The sequence below is a fragment of the Helobdella robusta genome, assembly GCF_000326865.2.
Source record: "Helobdella robusta unplaced genomic scaffold HELROscaffold_46, whole genome shotgun sequence".
NCBI classification, from domain to species: Eukaryota; Metazoa; Annelida; class Clitellata; order Rhynchobdellida; family Glossiphoniidae; genus Helobdella; species Helobdella robusta.
In genome coordinates, this window is record NW_008705138.1 from 124072 (window position 1) to 138892 (window position 14821).

At 33.1% G+C, this 14821-nt stretch overlaps 4 protein-coding genes across 4 annotated transcripts; 2 read left to right on the forward strand and 2 right to left on the reverse strand.

Moving 5' to 3' along the window:
- Positions 1–150: 150 nt before the first annotated feature.
- Positions 151–1922, forward strand: HELRODRAFT_178094 (hypothetical protein; the record flags this gene model as incomplete). The annotated part of the gene is made up of 2 exons (XM_009026239.1): positions 151–153; positions 468–1922. 2 exons carry the CDS (start codon positions 151–153, stop codon positions 1920–1922), a joined length of 1458 nt encoding a protein of 485 aa, XP_009024487.1.
- A 260-nt stretch (positions 1923–2182) lies between these two features.
- On the reverse strand, positions 2183–5508 carry HELRODRAFT_178095 (hypothetical protein; the record flags this gene model as incomplete). Its single annotated transcript, XM_009026240.1, has 5 exons — positions 2183–2211; positions 2742–2974; positions 3814–3943; positions 4241–4498; positions 5274–5508. 5 exons carry the CDS (start codon positions 5506–5508, stop codon positions 2183–2185), a joined length of 885 nt encoding a protein of 294 aa, XP_009024488.1.
- A 2501-nt stretch (positions 5509–8009) lies between these two features.
- On the forward strand, positions 8010–8450 carry HELRODRAFT_152136 (hypothetical protein; the record flags this gene model as incomplete). Its single annotated transcript, XM_009026241.1, has 1 exon — positions 8010–8450. A coding segment is annotated over one exon (441 nt), but the record flags the coding sequence as incomplete, so codon positions are not given.
- A 329-nt stretch (positions 8451–8779) lies between these two features.
- On the reverse strand, positions 8780–11500 carry HELRODRAFT_193258 (hypothetical protein). The gene is made up of 4 exons (XM_009026242.1): positions 11317–11500; positions 10610–10827; positions 10256–10401; positions 8780–9678 (listed from the first exon to the last, which is right to left on the reverse strand). Exons 1-4 carry the CDS (start codon positions 11331–11333, stop codon positions 9022–9024), a joined length of 1038 nt encoding a protein of 345 aa, XP_009024490.1. The 5' UTR covers positions 11334–11500; the 3' UTR covers positions 8780–9021.
- Between the last annotated feature and the right edge of the window lie 3321 nt (positions 11501–14821).

Sequence of the window (14821 nt, forward strand, 5' to 3'; positions counted from 1 at the left end):
TTGTTTACAATTAAATTTCATTTTTCTGTTCTCCATGTTGTGTTTCTGCATTTTAATCCAGTTTAAACAATTATTTTAATTTTACATCGTTTCATTTTGGAAAATGTCTTATAAATAATCTTCACTTTCTGTTACTAAAAATAAAGACAAATGGTCAAGTAATTTGAAAAAATTTCAAAACACTCTTAAGAGAAGAAACAAAATCAGCATTGGGATCAAACCTTTGTATTCACATTCCAGAATGCCAAAAGAGTGAATGATAATTGGTCGCTACTTAGGCTTGGCCTCTACTGAAAAGTCTAGATTAAAAAGAATTACAACACTCAGACAAGAAATAGAGCAATTGTGGAGCTTGTTGAATTTTCCAATACTATCTTTGCGTTCAGTAGGCAGAAAAATTGAAACTTTACTTAAAAAGTATGATACTCATTTGAAAAAACCTGTTGGTGATTTGATAATTTGATAAGTTGTTTGATGTCACAAACAAAACTGGTCAATGGCTATGTGCAGAAGACAAAAAATTTTACCAAATTCAAATTCAGAGTAGAGGTAAGACAGGATATGCAACAACAAAAAATGCCAGTCAAAGTACAATTCACCCATCAAAACGAAAAATTGCTGGAAAAGTTAATGATAAACTAGAACAAAAAGACAGTTTTGAAGAAAGTTCTAATGACTCAAGTGACAATGAAGATTCCCAAAGTAGTTCTGATGACTCTGAAGCAACACAGTTATCCATTGAAAACTTTGATCAAAGCACACATCTGAAGCAATCTCAACAGTCTATGTTTAGTGCAGTTTCATTAGTACAATCTGGGAAGCTGTCAGTTCGAAGAGCAGCCATAGTTAGCACAATTTTAAACAAGTCCGGTGTTAAAATAACAACTCCTTCTCAGTCAGGTGTCTATAGAGCGGTATACAGAGAAGCAAGTAAAGTAATGAAAACATTAATGAATACTTTGTGTAATAGCTCATGGTGTATACATTTTGATGGTAAAATTATTAAGAAAAAAGAACACCAAGTAGTTCTATTAAGAAATGAAGTAAAAGAAGTGAGACTTGCTGTCTTAGTGTTACCAGATGGAAAAGCTACTACTATTGCATCTGCTATTCAAAAAACGTTGGATGATTATAATCTATGGGCAGCTATAAAGATGATAGTGTCAGACACTACAAATGTTAATACTGGGTCAAAGTCTGGTGTTGTGGTGAGACTTCAGAAACTTTTTGTTCAACATGGTGAATCTGCGCCAGTTTTTATAGGTTGTCAACACCACATACTTGATCGTGTTCTTAGACACGTGTGTGATGCATTGCTTGGCGATTCAACTGAGTCTCCTAACATGAATTATCCATTTGTGAGTAAGATACTTAAAGATTATGAAATGTTAAAAAAAGATTTTGAAAGTAAAGCAAAGAAATGTACTCCAAATCTAAAAGAACAGGAAGTAGGCTGGAGAGATGATATGAAGTTTTTGCACCACCTAATTTGCGTTTTCAAACATTTTAAAAATTTTCAAAAAATACCAAAAGTTAATTTTAAAGCACTCCCTGGCATCAGCAATGCCCGATGGAATTCTCGAGCAATTTTTGCATTGTTGACTTTCATACTATTGCCTGATGAACGAAAGAACCTTCAGAAATTGTGTGAATTTATCTGTGGACAATGGAGTGATGCTTGGTTTAGTGATCATTATTACAGAACTGAACAATATGAATTTCTTTTATATGCTGTTAATGGATATCCTAAGGCGTTGCGCTGTTTTCAAACTCATTGGTCTCAAAGTCCATCTTCCATACACACTCAACGCAGCAATGTGTGTGCAGAAAGAACAATAAAAGTTCTACAAGATATTGCTCCTCTTTGCCACTCATCTGAGAAACTAAATTTACGTTTTATTTTTACAAATAAAAGTTTATGAAACCATACTTGAAATAATTGACAAATGGCAATTTTTTTAAAAACTTTAAAATGTTTAGTGGGTGACATTTTTCAACTTTTTTAATAATTTTGATATGGTTTTGTGTTTTTACAATAAAAAGTCATCAATTGATGGTATGCCATGCATGTGTTGTTCTGAAGTCATATACCTAATATATATATATATATATATATATATATATATATATATATATATACATACACACAAAGCATATGTGAATAAGCGTGAATCAATGTATGTCACATGTGCATCTGTTCAAACTCAGTAACTGAAACAGTATGTATGACCAATGACAACCAGATGCTTTAACCATTACACTATCTCAATGCTGTAGCATGAAATTATGAGATAGTGAAGACAATGAAAATCAGAAAAAAAAATCTCGTATTCTTAAGAGAGCATCTCAAATTTAGCTTACGCAAAAAGGTAGAATATTTAGACGCAAATACTCTAAGACTAAGTAGTAACAGAGATAACAAAAACTAATTACAAATAACATAAATATTGAAACAACAGCAGCAACAATAATAACAACTGCTGTAGCAGAAACAACAACAGCAACAACAACTGCTATAGCAGGAACAACAGCAGCAGCAGCAACAAAAGCAGCAGCAGCAACAACAACTGCTGTAGCAGAAACAACAACAGCAGCAGCAAAGACAACAACAACAGCAGCAACAAGGTTTAATCAGTACGCCACACACACACACACACACACACACACACACACACACACACACACACAACAACAACAGCAGCAATTTAACAACAACAGCAGCAAAGAACAAACAGTCCAACTATGTTCAGCAAAGATGTCTATGAGATGCAGTGGTATGAGTGAATCGTGCTTCTTCAAGATCATACTCATCTCAATGAAACTGTACGTGCAATATTTTTCCTCCAGATGCCTCAAAGGGTCGTTGTGCAGCAACCTCGCATCCCTGGTCACTAGGTCGATGTAGTTGTTGTTGTTGTCGTCGGTGACGTTATCGTTTTTGCGGTTGTTGTGGCTCTTCTTCGAGTGTCGCCTCCTATTTAAATGATGCTTGATGATTTGTTTGTTGACTGCATCTGTACAGTTTACCTGTTTTTTTTTTGTTTTTTTTTGTTTTGTTTAATGAGAAAATTTTCAAATAATTTAAATCAAGCCAAATTAAATAGGCATGTTTATTGAAGTTTTAATCAGTACGCCACACACACACACACACACACACACACACACACACACACACACACACACACACACACACACACACACACACACACACACACACACACACACACACACACACACACACACACACACACACACACACACACACACACACACACACGTGCTTGGTAGGCAAATATTTAAAAACTTAACAAAAATATAATTAAATACACCATAATATTTCATAATATATACCAATATATGCTAGATATCCAACAAAATATTAAACAGAAATACATTTAAAAATGATACAAAGGTTCTACACTATATATTGAATTGTACAATATAATTAAACTTGACAAGAAATATTGAAAGATAAAATTTTAAAAAATACATGAGAAAATATGTTAAGATATATCTAGTGAGTATAAATAAAAACATTTAACAACGAAGTATTGAAATATATAATATAATGAATATAATACAAATATAATAAGATATAAGATATAGTATAGTATAACGAGATATTCTACAAAAATAAAATTAAACACACTGAAAACAAGAAAAAACTACTAATCAACCAGCCATTCAGCCAGCCAACCCAAGCCAACCACAATCGACCACAACCGACCAACCAACCAACTAACAGAACCAACAAGCCAACCAAACCAATCAACCAACCAACCAACCATGTGAATAATGATGATGTTGAGCAACTGATGAGTCAACTCATAAGACATGGTGTCGTCTTTCAGAATATAATTCAAGCACTTATCCTTAAGGTGGCAAGATTTTGTTATCTCACCGATGCAAAAGTCTGACAAGTCTTCTAAATCATTCAGTAGGTCTGTTAACGTGACGTTAAACATTTATGTGAAAGCATGAAAATATTTTCTTAAAGTTAGGCATCAAGATGTGGTGTAGTGGTTAAGGTGTCTGGTCTTGCTGTAGATTTTACTGGATATGAATGCAAAAAAATGCCAGCTTATATATAATACTATATACAATACTATATAGTATAATATACAGTATATAACACAATGTTTGTGAAATGGATGCATTCATATATACCATGTGTTCTGAGGAATAATTAGGAAAAAATTATAGAAAAAAACGAAATGAAAATTGCTGAATGTCTACAAACCTAAAAGATGTGGCTTGTATGTTTGGAAATATTTTGGATTCAAAAGTCTGATATCATTGAAGGTATAGGTCCACGGGTTGGTGACCACCCAGCCGACGAGTCTCATACTTTCGTCATCCATTTTTTCCAGATGGGGCACCGACTTGTTTGCAATTTTTTCTGATAGGAGGGCAATGTGTTCGAGTCTTTTTAAATATTTCAAATCTTCATCGTTGTGGATGTTAGCCTGTAGGTACATCTTCAGAGATGACACTTGTCCTGCAGTTTTAATAAGTACATTCTAGGATCTAGAAATTTCAGACATTGTCAACGCTAATAACAAATAATTATAATTATTATGTTAAAAACTAATATTACTCATTTAATGACGTTGTCAAGAATATATTTTAAGTAAATAGTACATTATATAATGAATTATTAATTATTTTATATTATAGTAAAATTTCGTTTAAGAAATGTAATATATAATATAAAATTTGTTCATATACATATAGCAGTAGATTTATTAATGTTAAATTTATTTTTTAAAAGAATAATTTTTTCTAGTTCTATCTAATGCTAATCTAATAAATAATCCTACATATCAACATTATGATAACATTAAATGAATAATCAATAATGTCATTAGTTATTTAATTTGTTGAAGTTGGCTTAGCAAACATTGAACGATGAACAAACATCAAATGCGGTAAATAAAAAGAAATGTTAATGTTATTAAAACTACTGAAACAAACAGAAAAAATACATCTGTCTGTGTTAGTGTGCACATAAATGTGTGTGTGTGTGTTTGTAGTTAGTATATACATATGATATAGTATTAGTATAAAATAGTAGCATTATATCTGTCTGTTATGCTTTAGTTATAGAACAATGGTCAGTAGCATAGTAATAGAAATAGAAATAATAATAATAGTAGTAGTAGTAGTAGTAGTAGTAGTAGTAGTAGTAGTAGTAGTAGTAGTAGTAGCAGTAGTAGTAGCAGTAGCAGTAGTAATAGAAGTAGTAGCAGTAGAAGCACAACATCAGCCCAAACCTTGAATCAATCTCAAAGCAAATATCCCATCAATGTTCATCTCCCGGAAGTTGTCCTGGTAGTACCTGAGAGTCCTCTCGATCCCCTTCAGGGACATTCTCATGGCATCCCCGTCTCTGAGGGAACCACCGCTAACAATTGCGCTATCCGTCACATATGGTACGATGGTGGTAATGGTGATGTCGATTAGGACAATCACGATGACATTTAGTTGAACATTTACCGCAATACTCATCGAAATAAATTAAATGTAAAAATATAAAAATACTTTAAATAAAATTATGATGATATTATCTATTTGATTTTAATATTTTAACTTCAAAAAAATAATGCAGGAACCAATACGTAGTTGCTTAGCACCAAAAGTTAACTATTAAAATTAAGTCATTTTGTAGCGCATAATTTTATCTACATTAAAATCAAAAATAGAAAAAGCAAATGTACGTGAATATTAACACATTTAAATATATGTGCTTAATCTAAATTAATATTGCATCCAAGTGCTTGTAACGTACCAAAATAGTTACAGCTTTCAATAGCATTTATAATTTAGCATTATTGTTTTAATTATTATGACCTATTTTAGGAATATTTTTAAGAAGCTGTAGATAAATGCATTGAATATGTTGAATATGTGAACGTTATTATGTATGTGTGTATGTATGTAATATTGTATATAATTATTTATATTTATATAATTATTTTTATATCTTATTTGTAATAATATTAATGAACAAATATGTGACTACATATTTGTTCATTAATTATAATATATAATTATAATATTTTTATTTACTCACAATCACGCTCTCTCTCTCTCTCTCTCTCTCTCTCTCTCTCTCTTCTCTCTCTCTCTATTTCTTTTCACACACACACACACATATTATATATATATATATATATATATATATATATATATATATATATATATATATATATATACACACACAAGAGCACTTGTACATTTGGACTTGTAAATGTTTTTTATTAGTTGTCTGGCTGTTGATTTTGCACTGAAGTGTCACAATGTCAAACAGTTTTAAACGACTTTCTTTATAAAAAAAAAGAAAACGAAACCAGGAGTTGTATTAAAAGATAATATAGATTATAATTTATCAAATTAAAACGCTATGTAGGGCATAATTAGTTTTTAATATTATCTAATGATGAAAAAGTTGGAAACATTGTACTTTTTAATCTTTCTTTTCCACTTCGTTGGGTCTGCGAAGATCTTGTTGGCTCCTGGCAGCATAAATTCGCATGTCCTTTATTTCTCAACTTTGGGTCAGAAGCTGACGGAGGAAGGTCACGATGTCAAGGTTCTCGTGGGCTCCAATATCAAAGTTCCTAATTTGCCGAAATTAAGTTAGCTCATTATGTTAATTATGTGTTTTTTGTTTGTTTTTGTTTATTATTTTTATCGACATGTTTTATTTATGTTAATGATACGATTCGTCGTCTTCGTTTTTGTTGTTATTGCTGTTGTTATTTATAATTTATAATTTAAAAAATACATTTCAAATAATGTATTTAATAATGTTATTAGTATAATTTTAAATGTTTATTATTTCTATTGTTGTAACCATTAATTAACTTATCTTAATCTAAGAGTTAATCTGACTTCATCTCTCTAACGTATTCTTATTTTTATTATTAATGTCTTAATTTTGATGGAATTTTTCAATTAGTTAATAAACACAGAGGCATCTAAATGGATAAAAAACGATAATGAAATAAAATTCATTTCCATGAATCCCACCGACAGGCAATGGGTCAAGCTCATTTGGATTTTTAATATTTCCCGCCAAGAATACTGTACCTTACACCAACCGACCAGAAATGTCTCAGCTGCTTGTTGAAGTTGCTCTAGCAGAGTCCAGCTGGACTCGTTACTGGAAGTCACTTCAACTCGAAGAAGGAGCGAAGGTAGCTCTGGAAGAGGAATGTTTAGACGTCATAGGAAATAGAGAGTTGATACTATCTCTCAAAAAACACAAATTCCAATTTGTCATTGTCGATTTCATTGCTCCAGACTGTGCGGACGTGTTGCCGTTGCTGTTGAAAGCACCTTTCGCAACCTTTTCCATTCCATTTACTACGTGGCTCTTCAGAGTGCCGAGGTTGGCCAGTTTCACGCCGTTCTATTCAGATTCAACGACGGATAGAATGACGTTCTACGAACGTTTGTTCACCTTCGTACAAGAAATTGGAATTTACTATGTTTACTCGAGCACTCAAGAGAATATGTACATAAAAAAATATCTCATGGAAGCTGATTTAGGAGATAACGATGATTATAACAATTTTGATTACAAAAAATCTAACATTTTAAGTTGTGAAAAGGATGACATTTTATATTTGGACAGTATGAGCATAATGCAACAATCCAGATTGTGGTTTTTACTGGAAGATATATCGGTTGGTCATCCGAATGCACTGATGCCCAACACGCTGAGTGTGGGAGATGTAATGATCAGAGATGCTAAACCACTACCTGAAGGACCAATTGCAGATTTTGTAAATAAATTTGGTCAAAAAGATGGAATTGTGTTTGTTTCATTTGGATCATTTTTCAATCAAGTTCCCGACTCGATTATTGAAAACTATTGCAAGATATTTAAACATTTCGACGATCGCTTGGGCTTTCTGTGGAAGCTCAGCAAACCATTGAGCGTGGTTTGTCCAGATGCTAAAAATATATTGATTCAGAACTGGTTCCCCCAGAACGATGTACTCGGTCACCAAGCCACCAAACTTTTCATCACACACGGCGGTCTGAACAGCATCATCGAATCGGTAAACCACAAAAAACCAATAATAGTCGTCCCGATAGGTATAGATCAAATAAGCAACGCAGCCATGGCGGTTAAGAAAGGATACGCCCTGACCATGCCACTTGACAACAGCCTTTCAGTGAATGATTTCATCACAAATATCAAAAACGTTATTGCCGCTAACTCGACCTACAAAAAGAATGCAGAATTTTATTCAGAAATTCTTCGAGATAAGCCAGTTGCTGTTGGGAAGAGAGTGAGCCGATTGATTGAGCAAGTGCTGGAATATGGAGACAATCATTTAAGAAGCAGCGCATTTGAACTGAACGCCTTACAATTTTTTATGTTCGATGTCTTCGCTGCAATCATTGCTGTCTTCATTTTTGTAGTTGTTTTCATTTTTTATTCTACCATGTTCATAGTACGCTTTTTCAAATACGTTTATTGCAAATTCAAGCCGAAGAAAAAAAAAGTAAATTAAACAAAAAAAAGATGCGGTCTATATATAGTTTGTTGCAATAAAATAAAATTTCCATATTTCCTGAAGATTGCACTCTTAGTTACATGTAAACATGATCATTATATAACATTATATATATATATATATATATATATATAACAAATTATTATTATAGAGAGAATTAAACCTCCATAAAAACAGTTTTCGTAATAAATAAAAATACATGAAAATGAACTCAACAAAATAATCCTCAAGCAAATATATATATGATGAACTTCTACAAGAATAAGCACTCCTAATAAAGATGTTGTCTACAAAAATTTTAACTAAAATAAAATAAACAAACTCATCAATGTACGGAGCCACGATACTTACATAATGAAAAAGAAACACTGTACCGAGTATTTTTTGAATCGAATTTGTTATTAAGTTAAATTGATGCGCGTGACGTATTTAATATCATCCAGTGATCTAATTTTTCTCCGTTTAGACCTGGAAATGAAGTAATCATCAATCACTCTACGACGCAGTTAGAGAGGTTCAGGGACATGCACAACTCGAACCAGCAATCAAAACCCGAAGCCACCAAGTTGTTGATCGGCTGGCTCTCATGTCTCTTGTGCCGCCTTGGTCTTGGACGCTGGTGGTCGCGGTCCTGCTTGGTCAGTGTTTGGTAATGCTTCAGTAGGTGGCTGTGAACCTCGCTCAGCTTTCTTAAATTTTTTTCGTGATTATGTTTCTTATTGCGTCTTTGATGATTGCGACGCAAAGTTATTTTATTTTCGTCGTCGTCGTGTTTGGATGGTTCTAGGAGGGAGAGCTTGATTTGTTTTATGAGACTTTTGATGCCTTTGTTTACCATGTTTTCCAATTTTTCAAAACGCTCCCAGCCCTGTTGGTATGATGACAGTTTTTTCTCTGGTAAATTATTTTCATTCTCGACTTTGTTAACGCCATGACTTAACAGAAATCGTTGTTGCTTCTGCGATTGTGTCTGTTCCTGCTGCTGATGTTGTTGTTGTTGCGACTGTTGCTGTCGTTGTTGTTGTTGTCGTTTGAGAAGAGAGATGATGATTTGTTTCATGAGGATGATTTCGCCGATGAATTGTTTGATGGTCCGTTGTGAGAGCCTTCGTCCGTTTTCCATTGATGGTTCCGTGTTTAGTTCGTGCTGATGGTGACGATGATGATTACTGCGATGACGGTCATCATGATGATTGTGATGATGATCTTGATGAATATGATTATGATGAGAATCGTGGTGACGATTACGATGGTGAAGTCGTTGTTGGTTTTTTAAACCCCCAAGTTCCTGTCGATGTAAGCCGGAAAGCATTTCTCGAAGCTTCTGCATTGTGAATTGATGTTGACTCATTTGAAATACATTTTACAACCGACAATTAATTTTAAAGTAAAATTAAATAAGACGTGAACATTAAAATTCATTACTCAGGTTTAATTTCAATTCCTACGTTACCATACTATATTCACTGAATCTAGTTTAGTATACGGCAGTCTAAAATTTAATCAGTAGCTCACAAATTAATTTAATTTGTACTTGCGAAATTTGAAATAACTCAAAAATGTCAACATCTAAATCAAATAATCAATAAAAAAATATTACTAATTAATTAAATCAGAAAAAATACTGAATAATAATAATAATAAATGATTTGGCGTTTTATTGAAATAAGCTAGAAGTGGCTCGGCGATTGAAATGGCGACAAAATCTTTAAAGTCTGGCTAACCGTATCACTGAGTTCGACGTCGTCTCCATCATTATCGTTATCAGCACTATCATCAATATCTTCTTCATTAACATCATCATTATCATCCTCTTCTTCATCATCGTCGTCGTCATCGTCGTCAACATCACTGTCACCGCTTCTCCATTCTGGGTTGTGGTTTAATTTGTAATTTAATTTTCTGTCCCATTTTAATTATTTTAAAATATAAATAAATATAAATAACAAAAATAAAAAATAATATCAATTTAATTTACATTAAAACATTCATTACTAAATTTTAAATGAATATTCAAGAATCAGAAACATTAAAAAATTCCAAACTAAATTTTAAATGATGTTTAACGTACTACTGACCATCATCGAGCAGGTCGTAACTTCCCAATCCATTGAAGAGACCAACATCATCGCCCTTGCCGCTACTACTGCCGCCACTTCTACTACCACTCTTACTACTGCCGCCACCGGCCATGATGTTGGGGATAATGAGGGTGGGAGCCGCGGTGCAGGTCACGAACAACATCGTCACCACCATCACCATCGTCAGAGATATTGTACTGCACATCCTTGCCGTTCTGCTTGGTCGTGGGGGTTTGAGTTTATTTCAACTTGAAATAGTATTCTTAAATGAAATAAATTGGCGAATAGTAATTTGATTACTATTTGTATTGACATACTACTTAATAACACGGACCTGCATATCTAAAATTTCTTTTTTTTATCAAATTTGAGAGAGAGAGTGAAAGAGAGATGCTAAGACCAATTTCAATTTAAAAGTTTTACAACTATCAGCATAACATTTAAACAAGTGCCAAAAAGGAGAATAAATAAAAATAAGCAGTCATCTAATGTTGGAATGATTAAGTTGCCTGGCACCGATGTTGCAGTAACCGGGTTCGAACGCATAGAGATCCCTACCCATCAACACACTCAATGTATGTGGAAGTTTTATTTGAGTGTATCTACATGCACTGTGTGTCTTCGGTTAAAACTTTTAACGTATAATAAGGAAGAAACTTTTCAAATATACAGAAAGTAAATTTTAAAGAAATTGCTTAGCAAACCTGCTTTCCGGAGACATCTGTAGAGACGTGACTTGGGATGCCCTCGAAGCACGTGGAACAAGATTGAAAGATCAAACAAGAAGAAATCGCGCTCGAGTACCATGTTAATACATTTTCTGTTTGCTAGCCAAATGATAATATTTAATGAAATAAATCTGGCAGGGGCTAGACGAGATTTAAAATCTTTGAAATTCAATTGAAGAAGGTTCAGTCGTGCTTAACTCCCACTATTTATACGCTCTACGCCTGCCTTCTTAATCATATCTCACTGTATTGTATATAACAAGCGGTTATATACTATACTATACATACTAACTATACATACACACATTTCCACACACATACATGTATATTTTTTATATGAATGTATGTCTTTTTTGATAAATGCATATGTACATACATACATACATACATACGTACATACATACATACATACATACATACATACATACATACATACATACATACATACATACATACACATACGCACACACACATACATACATACACACACGCACACACACATACATACATACATACACACACATACACACACACACCCACACATACATACATACATATTTATAGCAGACTCAGCCACACGCAACAAAACTGGCAACTTTCATCATTCGGATTATTGCATCAGAAATTTTTATTGAATGATTGCATGATATGTGGTATGCATGTCTATTTAAATATATATTTGCAAATATGTGTGTGTGTGTGTGTGTGCATGTGTGTGTGTGAAAGAGATAGAGAGAGAGAAAAGATTATTAGTTCAAACTTTGGTGCAACATTTTAAAAATTTTATAAATAATTAATAAATATGTATATATGTAAGTATGTATGTATGTAAATATGTATATATATATATATATTTGTATGTACCAATAATTGTATGTTTGTAGCATGTATTTACACACAACTTTATGTTTGTATGTTTGTGTGGAGTATTCTTGTATATACGTATAAATTATGTTTGATTTTGTTTGTTGGTAAGGTACATATTTATGTGGTTTTGTGCGTATAAATATTTGCAGGATTGTTTATGTTTTTGTATGTTTGTACTCATGTTTGTCTGTTGGTTTGTATGTTTGTTCTCGTGTTTGTCTGTTGGTTTGTATGTTTGTTCTCATGTTTGTCTGTTGGTTTGTATGTTTGTTCTCATGTTTGTCTGTTGGTTTGTATGTTTGTTCTCATGTTTGTCTGTTGGTTTGTATGTTTGTTCTCATGTTTGTCTGTTGGTTTGTATGTTTGTTCTCATGTTTGTCTGTTGGTTTGTATGTTTGTTCTCATGTTTGTCTGTTGGTTTGTATGTATGTTCGCCAGTATGCGAGTTTTCATGTTTGTAGTGTGTGCATCCGTCGGTTTAAAATCTCAAAAAGTGCACTTGCTTTTTTTGGCAAATTCTCACGGTTTTAATAATATTTTTTTCTGAACTTCCAATTAAAGAATTTTTTTGTCTCTTTTCTAACAGCGTACGAACGCACGAAGTGAACTGGAACGTGCCCTATGGCGTGACATTCATGAGTCAGTTGCAATTTTTGGATTCTGCTGAAAATTATATTTTAAGATGAAAAAAATTAACTTTAAAATTTTAATTATAATAATGACATTTAAAAATTAAAAAAAAATTATTTTAAGTCTTAAAAATTTATTAATAATCAAAATAATAATAGTAAAAAGATTGAAGAAATAATAATTATGATTGGTGCTGACATAATAATTTATACTGAAAACAGTTATGTTTATTTGTGAGTACGTGTGTGTGTGTCTGTGCGTGTATGTGTGCGTGTTTGTATGTGCGTGTATTATGTATGTATATGTATGTGTGTGTGTTGACTGGCTTGATATCTCTAACCTATCCGTAAATGAGTTGCTCGGTTGGTTGGCGTTCAGAGGATCAGCTACATTGTACTTTATTCATTTTTGAGTGTTCGAAAACTTAATTGAAGCCACTTGATTCACACACTCACTCTTTCACGTACGCACGAACGAATACACACACACACACAAACACAAACAAACAGTCGCACAAATACTTACACACACGCACATAGAAAGAAACACATCCAGATAAACAGACGTACATGCACAGAGAGACACGTGAAATTCATTGGCACACAATTGAGAAACCATCAACACACACACACCACACAAGCACACCACACACGCACACCACACACACACACACACACACACACACACACACAGAGGATCATAGATAATTAAATATCAATATCCAGATGGACGAATGAATGTCTCTAGACAGACAAAGAGGCAGATTAATAAAGGCAGAAAGATACAGACACACACACACACACACGCACGCACACACAGACGCACACACAGACATACGCACGCTCTAGCACTGACTCAGATAGCACCCGAAAACGTGCAAACAAAGATGCACTGGTGTTGCATCATCAGACCACCGTCTTCGAACGTCACGTGATCGTGATCTATTTTTAGCTCTAGACCACGCCATAACGTGCAGTGCAGTACCATCAGTTGCATTACATTGCATTACATTACATTACAATACTTTACATTACATTATATTACACTACAATACATTACATTACATTTTATTACTTTGCATTACATATCTTTACATTGTATTACGCTACATTACATTACATTATATTTCATTACTTTACATTACATAGCATTACAATACTATTCATCACATTACATATCTTTACATTTCTTTACTTTACATTACATTGCATTACATATCTTTACATTGTATTACACTTTATTACAATAAATTACAGTACATTTCATTACATTACATAGCTTTACATTACATTACATATTTTTTACATTGCATTACATTACATTGCTTTACATTACTAAAGATTTATATTACTATATATTACTGCTGTGTCAAACATTACACATCTTTACATTGCATTACATAGTATTACATTACATTACTTTACATTACATTACTAAAGATTTTTTGGTTATTTTTATATTACGGCTGTGTCAAACGTTTTTTTTCTGCACTAGACATGTTATTGAACATCCGTGCCGCAAAGTCCGTACTAACCAAACCAAAGCTGATCACCAAACATTTCGTACTACCCACCCCAAGACTGCATTGTTACAAATCGCCATAAGTATTAAAACACTGAAAAATACATTATTACTCTTTTTATTGATAGTAGTAGTAGTAGTAGTAGTAATAGTAGTAGAAGTAGCAGCAGCAGCAGTAGTAGTAGTAGTAGTAGTAATAGTAAAAGTAGTAGTAGTAGTAGTAGTAGGAGAAGTAGAAATAAGAGTAGTTTTTGTTATAGTGCTAGTAAGACTGATATAACAAATATATCAATTTATTTATGAATGAATGATGAATGAATGAATGAATGAATGATGAATGAATGAATGAATGAATGAATGGATGGATGGGTGGGTGGGTGGGTGAGTGAATGAGTGAGTGAGTGAGTGAGTGAGTGAGTGAGTGAGTGAGTGAGTGAGTGAGTGAGTGAGTGAGTGAGTGAGC

Coding starts and splice junctions, on each gene's coding strand:
- HELRODRAFT_193258 (XM_009026242.1), bottom strand. Junction 10,402..10,609: donor TTACGACCTGCTCGATGATG/GTCAGTAGTACG, acceptor ACCACAACCCAG/AATGGAGAAGCGGTGACAGT. Junction 9,679..10,255: donor ACGTCGAACTCAGTGATACG/GTTAGCCAGACT, acceptor CGTCACCATCAG/CACGAACTAAACACGGAACC.